This window comes from Saimiri boliviensis, chromosome 4 (assembly GCF_048565385.1).
Source record: "Saimiri boliviensis isolate mSaiBol1 chromosome 4, mSaiBol1.pri, whole genome shotgun sequence".
NCBI lineage: Eukaryota > Metazoa > Chordata > Mammalia > Primates > Cebidae > Saimiri > Saimiri boliviensis.
In genome coordinates, this window is record NC_133452.1 from 37007717 (window position 1) to 37035139 (window position 27423).

Sequence of the window (27423 nt, forward strand, 5' to 3'; positions counted from 1 at the left end):
GAGAGAGGGAGAGAGGGAGGGAGGGAAGGAAGGAAAGAAAAAAATGGCCGTGTTTAACAGCCAGCTGTCAAAGTTCATGGAAATTTACCAATCTGTTCTCATGAGTCTGTGCACCACTGGCTCCAACACACACTTGTTCTAACCAATCTAGAATAAGACAGCATATTGCCTTGACCTGTCACACACAGTGTGTCTCAGAATGAGCCTTTACTAATTCAATTTCCACTTCCCACAATGTCTTCTGCCATACAGCCCTTGGAAGAAATTCCTAAAAGCTCTTTTTTTTCTGGCAGCTTGTGTCCCCCTCCAGGAAATCGACCAGTTCAGTTTTTTCTTCTCAGACCTCCTGAGCACTTAACCTGTTTTCTCTGTTTAGAATCCACTCCGTTTGTTTCACCATTAGCTCTTAAGCTTCTTGAGGGAAGGATGTGATGTAAACCTCTCTGGTTCCTAATTGTCTTGCACATAATCGAACTCAGTGAATCACTGCTGCTGATTTTGACTTTCCATTAATGGTTACATTCGATTGTTGAAACTAAAATCTTGGGCCCTCTTGAATTGCTCTAGTCTTCATTACATAGTAGATAGCTGTCCCCTGCCTGGCCTATTTGCTGCTTCCTCCTCAATCAGGAATGATTTGACTATGGATTATATCTAGGTTGGTTTCAAAATCATTAATTTGCTTTTAATGTGTATGTTAAGAAAGCTGACTGTACTTTTCCCACTTTTTCTTTAGGTGCTGAAAGACGGGTGTTTGGTAAATAAGAACGGATCAACTGAGCCTGTACTAACAGTGTCTCTCCTTGGGAGGTGGTACACAAAGGACTCACTTTATAGGTCATGTGGGACCAGCAATTCAGCAATAACTTACCTGCTAATATTCATAATTGTTAATGATCGTAGCTTTGCAAAATATTGTAATGGTATAGGGGATCTCTTTATCACTCTGTTTCTGCTTCATATACTTGGCTAAAGGTGTTTATCAGCTTCCCAAGTTTACTAAGAAACTTTGAAGGGCTATTTTGGTAGTATAGACCAGTGAATCCTAAATATTTTTTCTCGTCAAGAATGCTTTATGAGTATTATATAATGTTGTTCCTGTTTTGGGCTCCTCTGAAATGTTGCAGTGTGGAACAATGGAAAGAGTCCGGCCGTTTGAGTTGGATAAATGAAGATCAAACCCCAGCTCCATGCTCATTTGCTTGAGACTTTGTGTGGGTTTGTATGTGTGCGAGGGTGCTGAGTGAGGAGTTTCAGGGCCATTGCAAACACAGCTGTGCCCTTGAAGAGAATAGTAGTGATGGAAATTTAGAGGTTTATAACTGAATTTCTCTTTGACATTAAAGACAATTTGAAGTCACCTAGTTTTCTGTGCTGATGATTACCAGGAGATTTACTTTCCAATTAAAAGGTAACATGGATATTTATTTCTACAGTGAACGTAGTTTGAGTGCTAGGAGAATTGACTGCTGTGCCAAGTTCACATCAAAGGAGAGCTGATCCAGGGCACTCATAGCCCCAGCTGTCCCACCTGAAGGCTAAGGTTTAATTTAATAGGCAGAAATCATATAACGCAAAGTCCATGACAGTTAAAAGTAACATTATTTTCAGCATTTGGTCTATTTTTTTACAAAATACACGTATTCCATGCTACTTGAAATATAATAGTATATTTGTTATTGATTGTTTAATTCAGATACTCTTAAAATTAAATGATTCTGAGTTTTCAGATTTATTTTCTGATTTTTTCACCCCAAGCAATTTTAAAGTCAACACTTTTACATTAAAAAAATCACAATTGAAACATTTATCTTTTATTTTTACATATTGTCATAAACCTACTTATGGATTCGATTTTAATATTCTACTATATTACACTAGAAGATTAAGACTCCTTTTATAATCTAGTGGTTACTATTAAGAGAAGGGATATGGAAGTTAAACCACACTTTTCATTTGATTTTGAAAAGGGCATACATATTCCCTATGCTCACCATTAGGACATCAAAGATGGTCATTTTAAAGCTGTAGTGAACATGTGTTTGTGTATGTAGTCCAAATCATATAATCATCAAAATTTTGTGTTCTCTTTTTTTTTTTTTTTTTTTTTTTTTTTATGGAGTCTCACTCTGTCACCCAGACTGCAGTGCAATGGTGGGAGCTCGGCTCATTGCAACCTCCGCTTCTTGGGTTCAAGTGATTCTCCTGCCTCAGCCACCCGAGTAGCTGGAATTACAGGAGCCCACCACCACACCTCGCTAATTTTTGTATTTTTAGTAGAGACGGGGTTTCATCATGTTGGCCATGCCAGTTTCACACTTCTGACCTCAGGTGATCCGCCCACCTTGACCTCCTAAAGTGCTGGGACTACAGGGATAAGCCACTGCGCCTGGCTGCTTTTTTCTTTTCATAAAGTATGGGACATTTAAGATTTGCCAAATTTTACTTGAGGAAGTTAGATGTTGTGCAATGTTTTGCAGCATGTATTTTGCCTCTTGGGCAGTGACGTTTCATTTGCAGAAGTTTAGGTGTTGATTGAAAGTGAACAGCTGGCCTTAAACCAATTGGTTTGAGTAAGATACAAGCAAGGAGCTCCTTTCACAGAAAGTGACAGTTCTGATTCAAGCTTGGAGCTGTCAGCTGTACCTCAATTTGCTAAAACACAAAAACAAAAAACAAAAGCACCGAGTGCCAAGGAAATGAAAGAGTACTTAGACTCTGCTGTGAAACTGCCGGCACCACATCTTAACCCAACTCCACAATGGTTTCAAGCATACATTTTATTTTATCAAAACCAAGCATCGTTTCATTCGGCCTTAATAGTTCTTTGATAACTATCTTTCATCCCACTTTACAATTTCATGTTACTCCTTGAGTCCCTTGTGGTTCTGGTGATAGTAAAAGTTCTTATTTTCTCCTATGTGGCTTTCTTTAGGCTTTTTTCCTGAAATGTTCTTTTACAACTTCCTGATTACAGCCACCTGTATGACAAAGTCACATGCTCAGCAGCAGCTTTCTCTCAGGGCTCACTATCTAGCCTTCCTTTATTCATTCAGGAAGCATTAATGACCTACCGTATCCCAAGCACTAAGCACTGGGACGGTGGTCTATGCATTCTCTTTGCTCCTTTTGCCACTCTGTGACATGGCCCTCTTTGCTATGTTCTATTTCCATAATTTCTGGGATATGCTTACAACCTGCTTTGCAATTACACGGCCCCTTTCTACTTTCTTTGCATTTTGAGCTGTTCTCACAGTGTCAGCTCATTGCTCTGTACAGGGGATTCCCAGCAGCATTCTTTTTGTGTTGGCCTCTTTCGTAATTTCATTTTGCATGTCTAACTCCATTCTGACCATTATTCTAAGATATTCCATAGGTGAGCATGTTTTAAAAGGTATCTGAGGTTGGATGCCTGCTTAGGTCAATATGGTTATTACATCCATACCCACATTCACACACTTACACAGAGGCACACACAGCTACTTCCAATGAAGGCATTTCTGAGAAGACATTTGGATAAAGAAACAGGGACAACTGTGAAGAGGATTTCTTGAATATGCAAATGAGACAGACAGTACTTGGAATGGGAAAGAAAACGTGCCTGTAATCCTGGTACTTTGGGAGGCTGAGACAGGATGTTGCAGGAGCGGCTGTGGGAAACAGATCTCTCAGACACTGAATATTGGAGGAAGGAGTTTATTCGGCCAGGAGCAAGGTGGCATATTTGCCCAATATCCAAGCTCCCCTAACAAAAAGAAGATTCCTTCTTTATATAAGCTTATACTTTAGATGTTACACGTGGAAGAATCTTAAGTTCATAGCTTAACATATGAAAAGGGTCTCAGTTTACAGTCCTAGGAAAAGGGAGGTACACAGTCTTAGAATTACATATGAAAAGGGGTTTCAGTTTACAGTCTTAGGAATTACATATGAAAAGGGGAAGTTTACGATCTTAGGAATAAAAAGCATTTCAGTTTACAATCTTAGGAATGAAATGGGAAGAAAAGGGAAGTTGATCTGAGATGCCTGAGTCCCCCTCTTCAAGGAGAATCGCTTGAGCTCAGGAGTTTGAGACCAGCCTGGGCAACATGGTAAAACCCTGTCTGTACCAAAATACAAAAAATCAACCAGGCGTGGTGGTGTGTGCCTGTGTTCTCAGCTACTCGGAAGGCTGAGGTGGGAGGATCACTTGAACCTCTGAGGTCAAGACAGCAGTGCGCTGTGATTGCACCACTGCACTCCAGCTTGGGTGAAAAAGCAAGACCTTGTCTCAATAAAGAAAAAAATTAACTATTTCTTTGAGAATTTCTGGATCACGTGAAGCTATGTAAAAGGGAAAGAATAAGAAAAGTGAACTAATTTCAATTTATCTGTCTTAGAGAATTCGGTGACATGTTACTTGGTTTAAATACAGTTTGAACAACCCTGCTGATAGCTTTGATCAGTTATGGTATAAACCTTTGCTTCCCTGTTACTTTTCATTTTGCATTCCAGAAGTTAATTTAAAAAAATACTGCACATGTACAACCATCTGATCTTCAACAAACTGGACAAAAACAAGCAATGGGGAAAGACTTCCCTATGTAATAAATAGTGCAGGGAAAATCGGCTAGCCATATGCAGAAAATGGAAACTGGACCCCTTCTTACACCTTATACAAAAATTAACTGAGGATGGATTAAAGACTTCAGAGTAAAACCCAAAACTATAAAAGCCCTAGAAGAGAATCTGGACAATACCATTCAGGACATAGGCGCGGATGAAGATTTCATGACAAAAACGCCAAAAGCAATTGCAACAAAAGCAATAATTGACAAATGGAATCTAATTAAAGAGCTTCTGCACAGCCCAGAGATGTTCAGAAACACAAGTTGTTCTGCCTTCATTGCACTGATTTCTCCCAGAAAGAGAAGGCCAAACTGATCAAGGGGATCAGAAGTTAAATTTAGAAACTTCTGGACGCCGGTGGTTGTCTAAAGAGCTGGGTCGCGAGCCTCCCCCGCGCACGCGGCCTGGCCTCCAGCACCTACGTGGTCCCAGAGGTAAACAGAGGTAAGAATGAGAATGAATCGGGAAAAGGGGAATTGGTATTCAAAGAGGATGGTCAGGAGTCTGGTCAGGTAATCAAAATGTTGGGAAATGGACTGCTAAAAGCAATGTGTTTCGGTGGTGTAAAGAGGTTATGTCACATCGGAGGAAAACTGAGAAAAAGAGTTTGGATAGATACCTCGGACGTTATATTGGTCGATCTCGGAGACTACCAGGACAACAAAGCTGATGTAATTTTAAAATATAATGCAGACGAAACTGGAAGTCTGAAGGCATATGGCGAACTTCCAGAGCATGCTAAAATCTCATTAATGAGACGGATACATTGGGTCCCGGAGATGATGATGAAATTCAGTTCGATGATACTGGAGATGATAATGAAGATATTGATGACATCTAAATTGAACCCAACATTTCACATGCCATCTTTTCTGAAGATTGTCCTACAATTTAGATTTTGGCCATGATAAAGAGGACTAAAATTCAATCAGCATGAATGCAATTTGTTAAAGCAGACTGATTTCTTTCTAAAGTATTTTGTTTCTTTTAAAAGAGTTCATGCTGAATTATCTTAATTGCGATGTTAAGCTCACTTTGTTATTTTAATGTAATGGAGCTTATGGGTAGAAGACCACATCTACTATTAAAAAAAAAAAAAAAAAAAAAAAGCATTGCTGCTTTTCCAACCACTTCCGATAAGAAAATGGATGTTTTGAAGAAATCATTTGTCTTGTCCTCATTACGGAATATGACTAAGCCCTGGCCTTTTAATTGTATAGAGTCGTTGTGCATATTCCAATTACCTAGATATTTCCTTGAGATTTTGATACAATTTGAGGGAGGCAGAAATCTGCATTTGAAGTAAAAAATGTCTGTCATATTTAAGTAGCCAGTGGCTATTTTTATACTGATTTTGATATCGTGTGTTCTTTTCATAATCGTATTTTGCCACCACAAACATTAAAAAAAAAAAAAAAAAAAAAAGGCATTTCCAAAATGCGGTTTTCAGGACCTGGCTTTTAACAGCAATTTTGAATTTGTATGCTTAGTAGTTGCATAAATTGAACACTAGGTGGCACTCCGTTATCTTAACATTGGAAGTACTGACAAAAATTGTTGACTTTTACTATGTGTAAGAAATATCCCAGACACGAAAAAATTGTTTTGATCATATGCATGTATGTAGAATATTTTTACAGTGCAGAAAGATTGTTAAAAGTGTGATTTTTTTAATTTTCCGAAATCATATACACATGTAAGCTACAATTTAAGTGCTTTATAAACACTTAAGATACATGTAAATGAAATTTTAATTTCATAACAACTTGCAAAAAAAAAACGTTGAAAAGCCTTTTTCAACATATATCTAAGCTAGGGGAAGAGGAGGGAATAACAACTCAATGAAAAGATGGTCTCCCATTTCTGAATGGAAAAGCTACAGCTGAGAAATAAAACACCATACTGCAGAATATCTTATACGCTTATTTTGTGTTAAGGATATATTTTGTTATGTGAACAGTTTTGGTGTTTTATTTTTGTTTGTTTTTGGTTTTTTGCTTGTATTGGGAACTAGGTTTACTGGTAACTTCTTTGTTTAGTTTTTAGTTGTCAACTCTCATAAAATGAAACTAGGGCTTAGCTAGTTAGCCTTCACCAACCAAACTGAAATCATCTGCAACATTAAAAGAAGAGACCTGTCATGTAGCTTGTGACACTTTTATTCTTTTTTTGGGGAGGGGGATGGAGTTTCGCTCTGTCATCAGGCTGGAGTGCAGTGGTGTGATCTCAGCTCACTGCAACCTCCACCTTCCCGGTTCAAGAGATTCTCCTGCCTCAGCCTCTCAGGTAGCTGGGATTACAGGCACACATCACCATGCCCAATTAATTTTTGTAATTTTAGTCAAGACAGTGTTTCACCATGTTGGCCAGGATGGTCTCAATCTTTTGACCTCGTGATCCGCCTGCCTTAGCCTCCCAAAGTGCGGGGATTACAGGCGTGAACCACCCAGGCTGGCCATGACACTTTTATTCTATTAGTCTCCAGGGAACTTTTTAGTGATGAAAAGTAATACACAGGGGAATAAACTTTCACATGGCTTCAAAAGAAAAACAAGCAAATCTTCTCTAATCTACTCTTACTATAATTTCCTAAGTGTACAAACTCTTAATTCAAAAATCTGAGGCACTATAAAACATTAAGTTGAAGAATAGAAATTAAGAGTACATATTCATGGTTTATATTTCTTATTCTATGGGGGTGAACAGTCTCCCTCTGTCACCCAGGCTGTGGCACAATCTCTGCTCACTGCAACCTCTGCCTCCCTAGTTCAAGCAATTCTCCTGCCTCAGCCCCCTGGGTAGCTGGGATTACAGGTGCATGCCACCACACCTGGTTAATTTTTGTAATTTTTGTATTTTTAGTAGAGATGGGGTTTTACCATGTTAGCCAGGCTGGGCTTGAACTTCTGATCTCAAGTGATTCTCCCACCTTGGCCTCCCAAAGTGCTGGGATTACAGAAGTGAGCCACCATTCCTGGCCTCTCCCTTCTTTCTTAAAGGGAATGTATTACATATAGTTTGGCTGGGCGTCATCCCTCTTGGCTCCAGGGTGTGCATACATTGCCTAGGCCTACCCAACGACAGACTGGACCCACTGGGCACAGAGACTCACACGGGGCTGAGCCAGGCCAGGCCCGTGAAGCCAGGCCAGGGAGCATCCTCCCTAGGACTTTTGATTCAACAAATGGGAAAAATGTACTCTCTTCTGTGAATAGAGGCACAGGAAACATGTAAATCTGGAGCTTTCAGGAGCCATCTTTACTGCAAATTGAAAAGCACCAAGACCAGGAATAAGGAGAAGGGAGAGCTAAGCCAGCGAGCTCTGAAGAGATCATTTCAGCACCTGGATCCAGCCAGGTGAAGCTAGTACTCCATTAGAGTTTCCAGTTCAGTGAGCCAAGGAGTGTCATTTTTTTTTTCTTCTAACATTCTTTTGAGTTGGATTGCTATCACTTGGACAAACGCACTTCCTCAGTTTTGTTACCCTTATCTAATTTTGCATAGTGAGTTGCGTAACGCCTCCGAATGCAAAGGCTCTGTGTGCTTTCTTCAGGGTAGGGGTGGTGCTTTGAAGCCTTGGTATCACTCTTCTGCCAGTCTTGGGCGTAATAAGCTCAGAAAACAAAGTGGGAGGAGCAATAGCTCCACAGAGGACAATGTGTGGCTTTTGTCTCCTGTGGAGAGAACGGGGAGGAAGGCTACACTAGAACTGAGGAAAGAGGCCTCTTAGGGGACTTGGAACTATCAAAGCCTAGGGGGAGTTTCCTTATGAAACACTCATTTAAAAAACAAATGCGATTTTTGATGAGTTCACGTCCTTTATAGGGACATGGATGAACCTGAAAACCATCATTCTCAGCAAACTGACACAAGAGCAGAAAATCAAACACGGTATATTCTCACTCATAGACGGGTGTTGAACAATGAGAACATATGGACACAGGGAGGGGAGCACTACACACTGGGGTCCGTTGGGGGCAAATGGGGGAGGGGCGGGGGGGTGGGGAGGTGGGAAGAGATAGCATGGGGAGAAATGACAGATACAGGTGAGGGGACGGAAGGCAGCAAAGCACACTGCCATGTGTGTACCTATGCAACAATCTTGCATGTTCATCACATGTACCCCAAAACCTAAAATGCAATAAAAAAAAAAAAAGAAAAAAAAATAAATTTAAAAAAAAAAAAAAAATGCGGCCAGTGGCTCACACCTGTAATCTCAGCCCTTTGGGAGGCTGAGGCGGGAGGATCACTTGAGGTCAGGAGTTTGAGACCAGCCTGGCCAACGTGGTAAAACCCAGTCTCTACTAAAAGTACAAAAATTAGCCAGGTGTGGTGGCAGGCACCTGTAGTCCCAGCGACTGGGGAGGCTGAGGTGGGCGAATCTCTTGAGCCTAGGGGGTGGAGGTTGCAGTGAGCTGAGATCCTGCCACTGCACTCCAGCCTGGGAGGCGAAGTGAAACTCTGCCTAAAAAAAAAAAAAAAGCGTATTTCAAGTTATTTAAAAATGTTATTTCGCAGGTGTTTCTGACACACAGATTGTTTTGCATAGCAATCACTCCTGGGCCCACAGCCCAGCTTATGCAATAAGACAATATGAACAGGGCAGAAGCCTCTGTGTCTCAGACCCATCAGATGTTCTCCTTTCTCCATCTCTTTCCCTCCTAAGATTGTGATAGATCGTTCCCATGACTGACTTCTTGGTAGTTTTCTACATAGGTACACAACCGTACTTAATACAATGTTGCATCTTTTTCCAGGAGGCTGAGGAAGGAGAATTGCTTGACCCTGGGAAGTGGAGACTGCAGTGAGCCAAGATTGTGCCACTGCACTCCAGCCTGGGTGATGGAGCAAAACTCTATCTCACAAAAAAAAAAAAAAAAAAAAAAAGGGCGGAGCATGGTGGCTCATGCCTATAATCCCAGGACTTTGGGAGGCTGAGGTGAGCAGATCACTTGAGGTCAGGAGTTCGAGACCAACCTGGCCAAACAGGAAAACCCCATCTCTGCTAAAAATACAAAAATTAGCCAGGTTTTGGGACAGGTGCCTGTAATCCCAGTTACTTAGGAGGCTGAGGCAGAAGAATCTTTTGAACCTGGGAGTTAGAGGTTGCAGTGAGCCAACATTGACCTACTGCACTCCAGCCTGTGTGACAGTGAGACCTCATCTCACAAAACAAACAAACAAATGAACACACAAACAGAGGGAAGAACTTCTGTTTGTGGAGCAATGTCCTTGGGCTCCAGCGCTCAAGGATAGGGGTTAGATTTAAACAGGGTCAAGAGCAGTCATTTACAGTAAGGAGAGGAGAGACAGAATTTATAGGTACAGATGGCTGGCGGGTGGGTTGGTACCTGGTGAGAGCTTGTGGAAGGTCTCTTTTGAGTTAGATAAATAGGCCTGAAGTTCACACGGAAATTTGAGCTGAAGATAGAGACACAGTAGTTATCATTTTGTAGGAGACAGTTGAGGGAATGTGGGGAACACTCCTGTGTGAGACCCCTAAAAGGCGTGAGTCTCACTATACGGTGAGTTTGATCCCAAACACAGTTTCCTACTGGAGGCAGTCGAGCTATCCGGAAATATAGGAACTTAAAGATGAATGATCAGTTTCTAATATCCACCACAATATCGTTTGGGCCTAAAATTATGCGTTGCTGCTAGACTGAGTGACCCCCTACCAGCAACCGGTTCCTGCTTTTAACCTTTTTATGACTCTTTAAGAATAAGCCTTAAACCTTACCTAACTGCCTTGTACCCTAGATAATGGTTTGTCTGTCGATATTTGCAAAGCAAAATGCCACCATAAGGGATGGCTTTGATTCCTGACTCAGAGACTCCTGAATGGGGAAGTTGAGTTAAATTGAGTCAGGAGTAGACAAAGGAGAATCTGATTAAAAGATATTCTGATGAGCAAAACCAAAAAACCTTTTCACATCTCAGTTCTAAAACAAGGTCAAACCAGAGATACCTGCAGCCAGGAGGAATAATGTTTGGATGTCAACAAGCTTTGTGAATAATGTTTGGATGTCAACAAGCTTTGTGAATAATGTTTGGATGCAAACAAACTTTGTGATTACAGGAAATTCTGTTACTTTTTACAACCACTGATTGCATATCTGACTTCTCTATTGTATAGGCCATGTGAGGCATACATTTGCATTTCCTCTTACTATGACGTAAACCAGAGCCAAGAAAGTGTATTTATTCCTGGCCTTTGAAAAATAAAATTTGCTGTTTAGGCACAGCCTATCAGCCCTCCAGACGCCTCGCTTTCTCTCTCTCTCTGTCTTTATTATTTTTCCAGGTGCACTCCCTCTTCCAGGTATTGGAACCCTCTTGCAGGTCGAGAGACCCCCGGGCAGACGTGCCTACCCGTCCCGGACGGTCCACGACAAGAGAATGAAGTAGAAAAAAATCTGGGGGCCGAGGAGAGGTAGAGTAACGGATTGAAAGACAATGAACAACAATGCGGCTACTGACCATAAGTACGTTAAGAGTTTAGAGAAGGGAATAGCAACAAGACTGGAGAGGCAATGGATTTGAGTTCAAAAGGTAGAATTTGGTCAGAATCATTCCAGGATCAGAGCAACAGTGATTGTGTTATAATAAGAAGAGTGGTTTCAGCTGAGAACACAAAATATAAAATGGGACCAAGAGAAAGAAGGCTCTGACTGTCTGGTTTGATTTGATATATGCATGGGGAATATCTTAATTAATGAAAGCAATGGTCAAGGGAACTCTAACGGATTACAGTATCGAGGGTTGGGGTGGGAGGAGGGGGATCAGAAAGGCTGATGAAGAGCCTGAAAGAGGATTTCTTGCTCATGGGGTCAGGATATTGATAAGGAGAATGGAGAAGAGATTTTTTAATGAGTATTAGAAATAAAGTTTTGGGGAAAGTCAATAAATTCTTAGAGATTTTATTCTAGCACCTCTTCTCTCCTTTAAAATGTGACCCTTACATATTTAAAAGAAGAATTCTATTTATTGTAATACAAAACTTCTGACTCTAAACTTCTTAATCCTACAACAATAGTAAACTGTCATAAGGATAATGTACAATATAGTGTTTCAAATAACCTGTACCGGCTAGCCTGAATCCTTATGCACCTATGAAGCAAAGGCATTACTAACAACATTTGATAATAAACTATTTAATTCAAGTTTCTATTGATTTCAAGATAATAAAAAGCTGGTACATTTCCTGGAACTAGGGGCTGGGGGAATCATGGGAAATTCCCATATGTTTCCTTTTGATTCTATTCCAAAAGTCAGGTGAACCAAGAAAAGACTTAGAATTTCAACTTGAAATAGGAAAATCATTTTCTTCTCGTCTCAGATCAGTCCATCTGTCTTACACAGTTTCCCTCTTCTCCTCTGACATTTTCTCTGAAAAGAATTTATGTCTGATGTCTGATGAAAACAATTTATGTCAGACATAAATTCAGAATTTAGGGCTGAATTTATGTTCATGTGTCCTTAGGTCCTAAAATGATATCAGGGCATAAGGATATATGGAAACTCCCTGGGGTACCTGGGAGAATAAATATTTTGATAATGGAAAAGTTTATTGAAGCCAGGGGACTTTGAATTATTGAACCAAATCAAACCCAAAATAGACACAAATCTCCATAACTTACAAGTTTCCTTATATCAAATGAGGTTTAGAAAGACTCTCAAGAGGGAGAAGCAGTGTTAATGGCTTTAGAATCAGAGATTTAAACCTTAAAAAAAAATCTACATTTTAAATTAATTCATATTTAAACAAGGAGGTTCAATCCAAAATTAGACGAGGGAATTAGTTTAATCAAAAAATATTTACAAAGCTTAGCACAGTATAAATTTCTATAGGAGCAGCACCCTGCCCTTAAAGGACTTACTAGGATGATATGTTTAAAAAATAAAAGAATTAAGAGAGAACGTAACATTTTTTGAGTTATTGATCAGTGTTCATGTGGAAGCAGGTTTAAACTGCAGAAGACAGGTGAAGCAAGTTGCACCTCAATTATGAGAAAGAGTGTTCTCAAAATTGGCAATGTTCAAACGTGGAATAGACTGGCCCATCGGATAGTGGATTCCTCATTCAACATTCATTCATATATTGAGCTTTCACCATCTGTCACGCATGTGCCAGGGTGATGAGGTTCAACAGTGAGCAGGACCTCACTGTTGAACCTCACCCTCCAGGGGCCACACCCCGGGCAAACATCATCTCTAGATATTTATTGGACATGGATATTCTGAAAGAAAACATCAAGTTTCTTTTTAATCTCTTTAAGAAGACAAAATATGCATATACAACCTTAAGTATTGGTATTATGTTTAAATAAAGGGCCAGGACAACAGCAAGGAGTGAGAGACATTCCACGGCACAGAAAAAAAAAAATGCTATAGGAGTTCAGAAATATCACTTAGGGCTGGGGTGGATTTGGGAGGACTCTAGGGGGAGCTGGAGCTTAGACAGATGGAGAACAAGGGCTTTTCAAATAGAAATGGCCATACAAATGTGTAAGTAGAGTGCTCAACAAATTGCTGCTATGATGACTACCTTCTGGAGCAGTCCAACATAGGCCCTCTGAATAGGTATATTGGTTTACCAGGAAAATGTTTTTTATTCAAAGAAAAGACTTCAACTGCCAGTGTGTTTTGGACTGGGGTGAATTCATCTGGTTGGCTCAATCTTTCAGTGTCGGGTTGACCTCTGAACAACGTCAACATCCGCATTATATGCTTGAGTCAATCCAATCATGTCCCGACTGTCAGTTTGCTTGCACAACACCCTTTTCAGTGCTGTGTTGTGGTGTTGTGTAATGTATTTGTGGGAAAATATAAAGAGCTGATTGCCAAAAGGGATTTAACATAAAGTTTTTCCAGTGAAACAAGGCATGAGAATCTGAGTTTGTTTTTCAAAGATCACTAAAGTCTAGTTATGAGTAGATCATATTTTCCGAAATGCGTGGCCCTTTCTGCCCTTCTCGTCCTGAGTGTTGGTGCGCTGGACACTTTTATTGCTGCAGTATATGAGCATGCGGTGATATTACCAAACAGAACAGAAACACCTGTTTCAAAAGAAGCAGCTTTGCTCCTGATGAACAATAACATAGATGTTTTGGAGAAAGCAGTTAAGCTGGCAGCCAAGCAGGTATTACCCTTTTATACTTATAAAGGAGACTTGCAATTTGGTAAGAGAGTATTTGGAATTCATGAGAAATTTTTTGCCCCACTTGTTTTGAGCAGGGTGCACATATCATTGTGACCCCAGAAGATGGAATCTATGGTTGGGTCTTCACCAGGGAGAGCATTTACCCCTATCTGGAGGATATACCAGACCCTGAAGTGAACTGGATTCCGTGCAGAGACCCTGGGAGGTAATGTCATGTCATTACTCTGATTTCTAAACAAAAAGTTGTAATTTTGTAAAACACCAACAGTAAACTCACTAAATGTGACTGGTAATTGTGTTGACAAATAGTCGATCTGTGACATAGGATATAAATGCTTTTTTTTTCCCTATAATTTCAACTTTTATTTTAGATTGAGGGAGTACATGTGCAGGTTTGTTACATGGGCAAATTGCATGATGCTGAGGTTTGGGGTACAATGATCGCACCACCCCGATAGTGAGCACAGTATCCAATAGGTAGTTTTTCAGCCCTTGCCTTCCTCCCTCTCTCTGTTAGTTCCCAGTGTTATTGGCCCCATCTTTATGGCCATGAGTTCTCAGTGCTTAGCTCCCACTTATAAGTGAGAACATGCAGTATTTGGTTTGCTATTCCTGTGTTAACTGGCTGAGGATAATGTCCTTTGTTACTGCAAAAGACATGCTTTTGTTCTTTCTTATGGTTGCATAGCATTACGTAGTGTGTATGAACCACATTTTCTTTATCCAATCCACCACTAATGGGCACCTAAGTTAATTCCATATCTTTGGTGTTGTGGAAAGTGCTGCAATGAGAAATTGTACAGGACTTGAAAAAGGAAGCACTGCTTCTGGGACCACATTTTAGTAATTATTAGTGGATGTAATTTAGGCATAAATTTCTTAAAGAAAATATGCATAATAAATAATCTATTTATGAAATAGACATTTTAGTTGTATTAACATTTTAAAATAGTTCAAGATTATTTATTTAAATGGCAAAATGGATGGGTTAAGAAGTCATTTAACTTGCTAATTTTAAACTTACATGCACCTGTTTAGAACTACCTCTATTGTGCAAAAAGAGAAACTTCTCTGATAATTTTGACTGTGTAAAATTAAGTGGAAAGTCAAGCTCAGTGGTACAACATTCAGGCTCAGCTATGTGAATCAAGCCTCACTCTGGGATTTTTACCTTTGGAACAATATTCTCTAAATATTGCATGGTCTGTGTTTACAGAGACTGTGTCACTATGACTCAGCACCTACTTGCTTATGAGGCATGTCCCAGAATAGGAAGGAATCATTATTCACTGCAATTCATGAGGCTTACACTAAAATGTACTCTATTTAACTGGGCTAATAAAACTGACTTTTCCAGAGGAAAGAGATCAGTAAATCTGATAATTAGCTATAGATAAATAATTTTAAGTTGAGAAGGTATGTGACTGATGAAATTTCAACATTATGAATTCTTACACCTACTTATTCAAATTACAACCTTTCAGTTCTGTGTTATAAAAAGGAGCAATCCAGTATTTAATATAATTATAATATTGGAAAAGAAAGTCAGTCTTTTCCCTAGCAATATTTATCCCTGAAGGGAATAATAGAGAGCCATGCAATTATCTTTGTGTGTTTAAATATTACTATTTAGAGGCCAGGCGCAGTGGCTCAAGCCTGTAATCTTGGTGAGACAAATGAGGGCAGATCACGAGGTCAGGAGTTCGAGACTAGCCTAACCAACATGATGAAACCCTGTCTCTACTAAAAATATAAAATTAGCTGGGCATGGTGCCTTGTGCCTGTAGTCCCAGCTACTCAGGTGACTGAGGTAGGAGAATTGCTTGAACCCAGGAGGCAGAGGTTGCAGTGAGTGAGAGCACGCCATTGCACTCCAGCCTGGGCAGCAGAGTGAGACTCCATCTCAAAAAAAAAAAAAAAAAAAGAGTACTATTTAGAATGCTGACATGTCAAACAGTTCCATGGGTTTTTTTTTTTTTTTTTTTTTTTTTTTTTTTTTTTTTTTTTTTTTCATGAGGAACTAGTAAGAAATATTAAATAACTCAAATTATTTAGTTAAAAAAAGAAAAATTAAACAAAGGACATGATAAACTTATTAAAGGTCTTAATGAATGTGAATATTAACAGCATTTCTCTTTCTTTTTTTTAAGAAAATAAAAAGAAAAGACCTAAACCAGTAGGCCATTAATCTGTCCTTTTTATTCAAAGATTAGCTTAACATCAATTGCAGAGAGGCTGTGAGATCATAGGGAGACATAGAATGGCCTCTAAAAGCAATAAAGCCATCATGACTGGGGCTGCCTTCTTGTAATCACACAATCCATAATAGCAATTCTCATTTATGGAGCACTTACTTGATCCCGAGAACTGTACCTAGTATACTATACACATTTTCTCATTCAATTTATGTAGTTGGCGTTACCATTTGCATTATAAATAATGTGAAAAAAGGAAGGCTTATGGTCTCATAATTGGTCACTAGATTGGCTGGAATTAAAACAGCCATGTCCTTTAAGCTGTGCTAACCGAATGGACTCTGAGGGCCTAGATGTACCATATTATAATATAATTTTTAGGGACTAGCAAATACACTTATTTGACAGAGTGAGCTCGTTACTAAACTTTATTTTTTGTCTTATTTTCTGCTGAAATCTGCCTCTCTTTGACTTCCTTTCATCATTTTCCTGTAATCTATGTTATGTTCACACATGACCCATCTCCAATAAATTAAGCCTTTCAAATATTTGAAGTCAGCTATCACCTTGCCACATTCCCTTCTTATATCAAGGATATATATATATATATGTTTTTGCTCTTGTTGCCCAGGCTGGAGTGCAATGGCGAGATCTCGGCTCACCGCAACCTCCACCTCCAGGGTTCAAACGATTCTCCTGACTCAGCCTCCTGAGTAGCTGGGATTACAGGCATGCGCCCCCATGCCCAGCTAATTTTGTATTTTTAGTGGAGGCGGGGTTTCTCCATGTTGGTCAGGCTGGTCTTGAACTCCTGACCTCAGGTAATCCACCTGCCTTGGCCTCCCAAAGTGCTGGGATTACAGGCATGAGCCACCACGCTCAGCCAGGGATAAAATATCTTTAATATGGATGGACTTGGCATTACTTGGTAAAGCAATTTCACGTCTGTACTTATCTCAGGATTTCTCATGTGGCTCCACTAAGTCAGAAAAGAAGCTATTACATTGCATTTGACAGATGAGGAAACTGAGCCAGCACGGTGAAGTGCTTTTTATTTTTTATTTTAACCTTTAACATTTCCACTACTTGATGCTATATTTACTTTCTATAGAAGACAATCTGCAGGGACAAACTATTTACTGTCACCTGGCATTTCTGTTTCCAGCCACAACTTATATCGGCAAGCTTGTACAAACTATGGCTTGGATTATAAACAAGGTCCTCTCTATTAGCAGAGTCTGCTAGATTTCAAGTGCTTCATTTACCTTCCTGGGAGCACTCCATAAGAGAATGGGCTGCTTCTTTTCATCCTCCTCTTCTTCCATCTTTTCTTTCCATCAATCTTGTACTGTAATCTGGAGTTTGGCATACTAATATAGGTTAGCTTTCAGGAAGAGAAATGCCATATCTCACATGAGAGTTTTAAAATATTTTCTGCTGCAAATTTTTTGTTGATTCTAGGGCTGCTGTGTTATGGGTAATGGACAAATAAAGTATCACTTTGGTATTTCAAAAATTACTAAAATATAGTAAGTTTGAGGAAATGTCTATTGAATTAGATTCGGCAACACACCAGTGCAAGAAAGACTCAGCTGCCTGGCCAAGGACAACTCTATCTATGTCGTGGCTAATATTGGGGACAAGAAGCCATGCAATGCCAGTGACCCTCAGTGTCCCCCCGATGGCCGTTACCAATACAACACTGATGTGGTGTTTGATTCTCAGGGAAAATTGGTGGCACGCTATCATAAGGTGAGAATCACTTGTGCCTTAGCTCAACTTGTTACTTCTTCGGTGTGCATGTGTGTTTGTTGAATGCTGGGGAGGGAACTGTTATAGATGCATCTTATAATTATTATATCATAGTTGAAAAGGGGACTTAATTCAGTTCCATGTAAGGGTTCTGGGCTTGAATTAATCATAAAACACAATGTGGTAGAATATCTAAATGGATGTGACAATAACGACACAAAGATTTTAATGTTCTCTGAAAAAGAAGTAAAAATTCTGTTTCATTCATGATTTAATATCAGGTTCATGTTTTAGCCCAAATTGTTAGCACTTCATACTAAGTGACCATATATTCTATTAGAACTGTTTCGATTGCAATGGAAACACAACCTCAACTGAAGATGGCTTTAAAAAGATGGGAATTACCTTGCTTACACACATGTAAAATTGTGTATCACAGAACTCATTTCAGTGCAGTGTGACATTCAGAGGCTCCAAAGTTGTCATCTATCCCTCTAGTTCTCCTAGCCCTTTGTTACAGCTTTTTTTCTCAGGGGAACTCTCCTTTTAGAGGTCACATAGCTGGAACAACACGAAGTTCACATCTTTATCAAAAAAATCTACAGGAAGAGTGTATTTCTCCCTCCTGGAACTCTGCAAAGGCCTTATCACTCCTTAATTCAATTAGGTGGCATGCTTTTCCTGAGCCATTCACCAAAGGATGAAGGAGGGGCTGCCACACGAGAGGAGAATGGAGTGGCAAGAGATCTCTAGGGACCACAGGGGTGAGGAGTAGCTTTCACCAGAGCACACGCAGGCACATAACAGGCCAAACAAAAACCCAAGCAAAGCATATGCTGTACTCCTGAGCCCAGGTTAAGCGGCGTTTTAAAAAAAGAATCAAGCTGAAAAAAAATAAAATTACAAATGGGTTGCTAATTAACAATATGTAGCAACTGCATTGTCTAAATTCATTTTCAATGGACTTCACTTCTATAAACCTGGCAATATCACTGGGAGACATGACAAAGTTTATTTTATTAACATGGTAGTGCTGTTGAAATTTAAAGAATACAGTGGAAAACAATCTGAGAAGTGTAGGAGTCAAGATTTCAACCTGTGATTTTAAGATAGAAATATTCACACTTTAAATATCATTTGTGGACGTGGTTTCATTCATTGGTTGTAAAAGAAAATGAAATTTTTTGATTAATGTCAGCATAAGAAAATTGATAGACAGTGGTACAGTGGGCATGATTTTTGCAAATTTATGTGTAACAGTTTATTTTGTTTTTGTTATTTTTGTTGTTGTTTTTGGAGATGGAATCTCACTCTGTCGTTCAGGCTGGAATGCAGTGGTGTGATCTTGGCTAATTGCAACCTTCGCCTCTAGGGTTCAGGGAATCCTCCTGCCTCAGCCTCCAAGTAGCTGGAATTACAGGAGCATACCACCATGCCTGGCTAATTTTTCCTTTTTGGTATTTGTAGTAGAGACAGGGTTTCACCACATTGGCTAGTCTGGTCTCGAAATCCTGACCTCAAGTCATCTGCTTGCCTCAGCCTCCTAAAGTACTGGGATTACAGGTGTAAGCCACTGCACCTGGCCTATGTGTAACACTTTTAAACATGCATGTCAACATACATGGGAGGAAAGATTTAATGGGGACTTAAATGATCACATCTATCTGGCAGTTTCCTATTAATTTTCTTCTTCTTTGCTTTTGTTAACAGTATAATCTTTTTGCACCTGAAATTCAATTTGATTTCCCCAAGGATTCAGAATTTGTGACTTTCGACACTCCCTTTGGGAAGTTTGGCATTTTTACTTGCTTTGACATTTTTTCTTATGACCCAGCTGTGGTGGTGGTGGATGAATTTCAAGTTGACAGCATTGTCTACCCCACAGCATGGTACAACACGCTGCCCCTCCTCTCGGCTGTTCCCTTTCATTCAGCATGGGCCAAGGCCATGGGAGTCAATCTACTTGCTGCAAATACCCACAACACCAGCATGCACATGACAGGTAACTCACGCTGGCATGCACCAAGTGGGAGCGATGGTCTTAGGAAGGCCTCTTGACTTTCAAGCCATATTTTGGTTTAATAACTTTATTACCAATTTTAACATCACAAAGTTAATAATAGTATTTGTTTCTACTTAAGGAATATCATCCTTGTGAATAAAGGAGGCAAACATTATTATCTCAATTTTACTTGAAAGAAAATTGGAGTTGGAGAGAAGTCATGTAAAAAAACCAAAGCCAGTTCTAAAGAACTTCCTAGCGAATATGCATGAGTAATGTCAAAATAAATCTTGTGGTTCAGAGTAAACAGATAACCTACACAGCAGAAGAAAACACTTGCAAACTATGCATCTCATAAAGGTCTAATATCCAGAATCCATAAGGAAATTAAATCAACAAACGAAAGCAAACTATCCCATTAAAAAATGAACAAAGGACATGAACAGACACTTCTCAAAAGACGACATACATATGGCCAACAGGCATGTAAAAATGCTCAACATCATTGATCATTAGAGAAATGCAAATCAAAACCACAACGAGATACCATCTCACACCAGTCAGAATGGCTATGATTAAAAAAAAAAAAATACAAACAGATGCTGGTGAGCTTATGAAGAAAAGGGAATGCTTACACTGCTGGTGAAAATGTACATGAGTTCAGCCACCGTGGAAAACAGTGTGGAGATTTCTCAGAGAACTTAAAACAGAACTGCCATTTGACCCAGCAATCCCATTAATAGGTATATACCTGAGGGAATAGAAATCGTTCTACCATAAAGCCACATTCACTTGTATGTTAACTGTGGCACTTTTCACAATAGCAAAGAATGGAATCAACCCAGGTGCTCACCAACAGTGAAATGGATAAAGAAAATGTGATACATATACACCATGGAATACTACCACGGAATATAGCCATAAGAAGGAATGAAATCATGTCCTTTGCAACGACATGGATGCAAATGGAGGTCATTATCCTCAGTGAGTCATCACAGGAACAGAAAATGAAATACCATATGTTCCCACTTACAAGTGGAAGTTAAACATTGAGTACACATGGGCACAAAGAGGGGAACAGTAGACACCAGGGCTTACTTGAGAGTGGAGGGTGGGAGGAGAGTGATGACTGAAAAACTACCTGTTGGATGCTCTGCTCACTGCCTGGGTGACAAAATCATTTGCACATCAAACCCCAGCAACATGCAATTTACCCATGCAACAAACCTTCACGTGTTCCCCTTCTAAACCTGCGATAAAAATTGGAAGAAAGAAATACAAATAAATAAAAATATTTCAAGCCGAAATATTTTTTCACTAAATCATTTCACTAAAAAAAGCTGAAGGGATAAAAATCACTTTTGACTTAATCAGGTTTTTAGAGTTTCTCCTTTGTAATATCCATGTTCAAAGTAATGCAAGCTTCCTTCTTAACTGCTCTGTTATCTGTTGGATAACAAATCCCAAACACAAAGAAATTAAATCGTCAGTGGAGAGCTAAAATTATTCTTCATGTTGGGGGGATTTTTCTAGTGTGTTGCTCAGTTAGCTTAAAACTATGCGCCTCCATGTCAAATGATAATTTCAGTTCAAGTAGTACCTGACGGAGGACGCAGAGTCAAATTGGAACTTACGCCAATATAACAGCTATCTCCTTAACTATCTTGAAAGCATGCTTTAATAACTTTGTATTTAACTTCACACGGGAATATTCTATCAGTCGATCACCATAACAAATCTGAAACCAATGTTTGTATTTCTTTATGTTGCCTGTAGGGAGTGGACTTTATGCCCCAGAAGCAGTCAAGGGGTACCACTACGACATGGAAACAGAGAGCGGTCAGCTGATGCTATCAGAATTGAAGTCTCGGCCTCGCCATGAGCCCACCTACCCTGCAGCTGTTGACTGGCACGCTTATGCCAGCAGTGTCAAGCCCTTCTCCTCTGAGCAGTCAGATTTTCCAGGGATGATTTATTTTGATGAGTTTACCTTCACTGAGCTTAAGAAAAATACAGGAAATCACACAGTTTGCCAGAAAGACCTGTGCTGTCACTTAACTTACGAGATGTCTGAGAAGCGAACAGATGAGGTCTATGCCCTAGGTGCTTTTGATGGACTGCACACGGTAGAAGGCCAATATTACTTACAGGTAGAAATGCTTAAATATGTTAGAGTGGCCTTATTATTAGTTTTTCTTCTAGGTCATCATTGCTTTTCTTTGAAAGTTGGGCTGGATTTAGCTAATTGGTGTAATGTTATCTCTATCACCGAATTTTGTCCGCAGAGCACTTTCTTTATTCAGTCTCAGCAAGAGCAGAATGAGTTATTTCAGTTGTAAGGCAAAAACATAAAGCAAATTGATTAGTTCTCAGCAGGTCAGGTTCAGGTTTCCAAAGCTGCAACTTCTGTGCACTCTCTTTTTCCATCAGGTTACCTTAGAGCAGTGCTTTTTTCAAATTGACCTCAACTAAATCCAGAGGAAGAAGGATATTTTACACCATAACCCACTGTAGCCAAGTGGATATGTGACTGAATTAAAAAATATTTAATTGAAACAGTTTATGAAATAATTTAAAATGAAATTAGAAATAGCTATTATTATGTGCCATGCACTCTGATTTTTAAAATTCTAGTATTCTATTTGACTTCATTTAAAAAAGTGTTAATCCTGATCCACTAAGTTGATTTTAGGATTCACTAATAAGTTGTTACCTATGGTTTGAAAAATACTTCTTATGAGGCAATTTAAATATTCCTTTATTCTTTGAAGTTGCATTATTTAGCTGAGAAAATATTTGCAAGTTTTCTAACTCCTTCTCTTTTGTGTTCTTCCATAGATATGCACATTACTGAAGTGTCAAACCACTGACCTCAAAACGTGTGGAGAGCCTGTGGGTTCAGCTTTTACCAAGTTTGAAGAATTCTCCCTCAGTGGCACATTCAGAACGCGTTATGTTTTCCCACAGATCACTCTAAGTGGAAGTCAGCTTGCCCCTGAAAGACATTATGAGGTAGGAGGCGTGCAGGAATGATAAATTCCTTTGAGCAGAGCAGATGGCTAGAGCAGCGTAATGAAAATCTTTGAAATAATGAGAGTATAGCAATGCCGTCATTCACATTCCACAAGAAACACTTTAAAGATGTGGAAACTATGATACAGAATACAAGTCGTGGTTTTATTTTTATTTTTTTGTTTTTTTGCGGCAGAGTTTTGCTCTTGTTTTCCAGGCTGGATTGCAATGGCATGATCTCAGCTCTCTGCAATCTCCGCTTCCCGGGTTCAAGTGATTCTCCTGCCTCAGCCTCCCAAGTAGCTGGGATTTCAGGCATGCGCCACTGTACATAGCCAATTTTGTATTTTTAGTAAAGATAGGTTTCACCATGTGGGTCAGGCTGATCTGGAACTCCTGACCTCAGGTGATCCACCCACCTCGGCCTCCAAGGATTACAGGCATGAGCCACTGTGCCCAGCCCAAGTTGTGGTTTTAGATTGCCATTAGGCTAGATGAAGAATTTGGGGTGCATTTTTTTAAACATAAATGTGATGCTGATATTCAAGGCAACAGTGAATTTACAGAGAAACTGAAACAAAAATATTGATTGCTGATAATTGCAATAGTGTTGTCCTTTGCATGGTGTAGAAGGTGCAAATTAAATACATTAAATAATGCATCTACAGCTTATTTCCTGGGTATGCTATTTTGAGAAGTTGTTATAATTATAGTAATAACTAATACTTTGTGTAGTGTTTCATGGGTTTGAAGACACTTTTTCTACATGGTCTTACTTGACCACCTGTGCAAGAAATTTGTTTGCCACATTTTCACCCAAAGTCTCTCTACTTTCAGACTTGAAACATGAATCTGGGTTTTCCAACACCAAATCCTGTGTGATCTTTTCCATTCTACATTGCTTTAGGAGTGATGTTGCCAGAGAAGGGCTCTAGGTTGTAACCTGAACTCTGCATTGAAGTTAATCCTTTGCTTTCTTTGACCAGATTTCAAGAGATGGACGGCTGAGGAGCCGGAGTGGAGCCCCTTTGCCTGTCTTAGTTATGGCCCTGTATGGAAGAGTCTTTGAGAAGGACCCTCCACGCTTAGGGCAGGGACCTGGGAAGTTACAGTGATCTCCTTTAGCAGGGCCCTTTCAGGATCAGCCTGGCTAAGAAAGGAAGAAAATAAAGAGACCTGTTAGTGTCTGTTTAGAAGAGATGGCATAAACTTATGGAAACAAATATAATAAACTTAAGCAGATTTAAAAAGCAACGAGTTTGTGTGCAAATTTTACATTTTACATATTTGGTATAGCACAGGTTCCTTTGTGGGAGCTGCATCATCCTCCAGGTATGTAAGTTTAACTATATGTATGTACGTATATGTATAGTGGAACATATATTTAAATAGGAGGAGTGCCTAGAAAAATCCTTTTGCAGTAACTCCGCTAATGTAGGCAAGTGTTGTTGACATCATATGATGGTTAATTTTAGGTGTTGATTTGACTGGGTCATGAGATGCCTAGATAGCTGGTTAACCATTGTTTCTGGGTGTGTCTGTGAGGGTACTTTAAGGAAGAGAAGAGCATTTGATTTGGGGGACTGAGTAAAGCAGATGGTCCTCCCCAATGTGGATGGGCTTCGTCCAGTAACCTTGACGGCCTGCAGCGAGAAGCAAGGAGGAGGAGGTTTGAATTCATTTTCTGCCAGACTACTTGAGCTGGACAGAGATCTTCTCCTGCCTTCATGGGCTCCTGGTTCTCAGGCCTTCAAGCCTGCACTGGAAGCAACACCATCAACTCTTCCCCTCTCAGGCCTTCCAATGGCAGACCTGACCGTGGGACTTCTCAGCTTTCCTAACTGTCCGAGCCAATACCTTATCATAAATCTCTTTCTCTCTCTCTCTCCTTTTGGCTCTGTTTCTCTGGAGAACACTGACTAACACACTTTGTCAGTGTATTGCTGAGTTTAAAATGAGGAAACTGAGGCCAGTATAAAAAAAATTAAATGCTAATTTATTCAGCTGCCGGGCGCGGTTCTCTGGTCCGAGGAAAGGGGCCAGAGAAGTCGCGCTGACTTCCTGGGGCAGGGTTTTTACGGCTATGAGGAATGAGCAACAGCTGGGTGCTCTGATTGGCTCCAGGAGAGTGGGATTGGGATGGGGCAGGCCGCTATTGGTTGTCGGGTTGTTGGGTGGGTTTTCCGGTGTGAGAGCCAGCAAGAGTTGCATTAGCCTGAGCCTTCCAGGGGAGCCATGCGGCAGAGCTAGGTGCCGAATGCAGAGCCTGGTGCCGGGTGCAGAGGTGGGTGTGTCCAGCCTCCCGGCGAGGCAAGTGGCCTTACACACTCCATTTGTAAATACATAAGATGAACTTTGAATATGCAAAGAATATTAGACTCTAGTCAATTAAGATATAGGAAGTTAAAGAATAAGGACATGTTTGTCTGGGTCCCAACTCCTTGAGGGAGAAATATAAGAGTAGACAGTCAGATATGAGCAGGCATGAGGGGGAAGTATTCATGTTGGAAACAACCCCCCGGAACACCTCTTAGGGTGCCCAGTACTCACACCATGGTTGAACTGTCAGAATGCTGTTAACTAGATCCTGATAAGAAAGGAAAGAGAAAAAAGGGGAATTCCTGAGAGCTGAGCAGGCACAATTAGTACAAAATTGACTGCTATACCTTCCCCAGGTGGTGGTAAGAAGCAGTGCCACCATTAGATAGGATTCGTAGTGATCACTCGTTCCCGTGCATGTGCATTAAGCACAGTAAGGGAGGATATCCTAAAGTTTGGTGAGAACTGGGTAAAGAAAGAACTGAGGCAATAGAAGATCACAAGGTACAATGTCTTCGGCATGTTTCCAGCAGGGTCAGCCCGCTCCTCTCTCTTGGAATATACTTGTACTTCCCCAATAAAACTTTTGCTTGCTTAAAAAAAATAAAAAAATTAAAAATAAGGACATCTTTTGAAATATCTAGGAACAACTTTTCAGCTAATTAAAATGGTTGTATTGTCCCTTTAGTCATAACTTATTTGACTTTTGCGTTCTATTTGTATGGAAATTCAATACTTAAAATGGATTTTTTTAAAAGATGGACTCCCACTCTGTTGCCCAGGCTGGAGTGCAGTGGCATGGTCTTGGTTCACTGCAACCTCTGCCTCCTGGGTTCAAGTGATTCTCCTGCCTCAGCCTCCTGAGTAGCTGGGGCTACAGGCCTGCACCACCACACTGGGATAATTTTTTATGTTTTTGGTAGGGATGGGATTTCACCATGTTGGCTAGGCTGGTCTGGAACTCCTGTCCTCAAGTGATCTACTTGCCTTGGCATCCCAAAGTGCTGGGATTATAGGCGTGAGCAACCTCACCTGGCCAAAACAGAAATGTAAAAAAGTAAATTATGTTGGTCGGGTGCCGTGGCTCACGCATCTAATCCCAGCACTTTGGGAGGCTGAGGCAGGTGGATCACCTGAGGTCAGGAGATCGAGACCAGCCTGGTCAACATGGAGCAACCCTGTCTCTACTAAAAATACAAAAATTAGTTGGATATCGTGATGGGCACCTGTGATCCCAGCTACCTGGGAGGCTGGGACAGGAGAATCACCTGAGCCCAGGAGGCAGAGGTTGCAGTGAGCTGAGACCACACCATTGCATTCCAGCCTAGGCAAGAAGAGCAAAACTCCGTCTCAAAAAAATAAATAAATAAAATGAAATAAATTATGTCATTCAGATCACATCTCATTTCCTTTTGAAATTATTCTGTTCTAAAATCAAGCCAATCTTGGTTGAGCCCCTCTCAGCTGTCAGGGGTTTACCGCAGGCTGTGCCAGGCTGGGAGCTGCCTAGACAGGGCCTCTGTGTCACTTTTTCCCCATTTACCTTTGGCTCACTGTCCTGGCTCTCTGAGTCATTTTTCTGTCTGGTGACTGATTAACTCTGGAAAGAGACACACTGAAGAGCAGGTGGGTTCTCTGGGTTACGTAGGAGATACCTCTTATGCCCACAAAATGTATGACAGCTGCATTTCTGGACTTCTCCTAGGTGTTTATTTCCACCTGCTAGAATTCAGTCCAATACCAGGAAGTCAGAGATATTCTGGGCAGCAGAAAATGCACTTTCTTTCTCCTTTCCATCTTTCCTGGATTCTCTCTTCAGGGGCTATCACGCTCGGATCTTAGGTTTGTGCCCCCAATTCCTCTGTGTGCAGGAGATGGGCATCGTCCCTCTCTGTGACCTCACATTGATTCCTTTTGGACTTCTTTCTTCTCTTTCCTTAGCCAGTCGTCTGGAGCCTGTTATGCACGCTGATTGCCCCAGCTTCCTCAGCACCTCTCCCCTCATGCGTTTTTATGTAAGCTGCCTCCTGCCTCCTCTCTTTATTAAAAGGAACTTTAAACTCAGATCTCAGGTCAGGCCACAATGACTCACACCTGTAATCTCAGCACTTTGGAAGGCCAACATTGGCAGATGGCTTGAGCCAAGGAGTTTGAGACCAGCCTGGACAATATGGTGAAACCTTGACTCTACAAACGACAACAACAACAAATTAGCTGAGTATGGTGGTATGTGCCTGTGATCCCAGCTACGCAGGAGGCTGAGGTGGGAGGATCACTTGAGCCCAGGAGGTAGAGGCTGCAGTGAGCCAAGATTATACCACTGCACTCCAGCCTAGGCAACAGAGTGAGACCTTGTCTAAAAGAAAAAAGAA

General features: G+C 40.4%; 2 protein-coding genes across 3 annotated transcripts in view; both read left to right on the top strand.

Annotated features, from left to right (window-relative positions):
• The first annotated feature begins 13091 nt into the window (after positions 1-13091).
• LOC101042912 (vascular non-inflammatory molecule 3) lies at positions 13092-23986 on the top strand. Of its 2 annotated transcripts, none has more exons than XM_039467576.2 (7): positions 13092-13750; positions 13846-13976; positions 17526-17718; positions 20545-20704; positions 21497-21870; positions 22559-22732; positions 23719-23986. In XM_039467576.2, the coding sequence occupies exons 1-7, from the start codon at positions 13538-13540 to the stop codon at positions 23845-23847; spliced, it is 1374 nt and encodes a 457-aa protein (XP_039323510.2). In that variant the 5' UTR covers positions 13092-13537; the 3' UTR covers positions 23848-23986. The 2 variants fall into 2 exon arrangements, with proteins under 2 accessions (XP_039323510.2, XP_003932496.1); XM_003932447.3 differs by lacking the exon at positions 20545-20704 and adding an exon at positions 19429-19720 and having other exon boundaries at positions 13213-13750.
• Positions 23987-27178: 3192 nt separating this feature from the next.
• The window catches only part of LOC101043241 (pantetheinase), a 37692-nt gene continuing 37447 nt past the window's right edge, over positions 27179-27423 (top strand). Inside the window, exon 1 of the mRNA XM_003932448.4 lies at positions 27179-27277. The gene's annotated coding sequence lies outside the window, so the exon portion shown is untranslated. The remainder of the gene's footprint in view (positions 27278-27423) is intronic.

What these genes read in the sequence shown, in the direction of transcription:
- LOC101042912 (XM_003932447.3), top strand. Translation starts at nt 13,538, where the DNA reads ATGAGTAGATCATATTTTCCGAAATGCGTGGCCCTTTCTGCCCTTCTC. An exon ending in TTAAGCTGGCAGCCAAGCAG is followed by an intron (nt 13,751 to 13,845) that starts GTATTACCCTTT and finishes TGTTTTGAGCAG; the next exon opens with GGTGCACATATCATTGTGAC. An exon ending in TGGTGGCACGCTATCATAAG is followed by an intron (nt 17,719 to 19,428) that starts GTGAGAATCACT and finishes TTTTGTTAACAG; the next exon opens with TATAATCTTTTTGCACCTGA.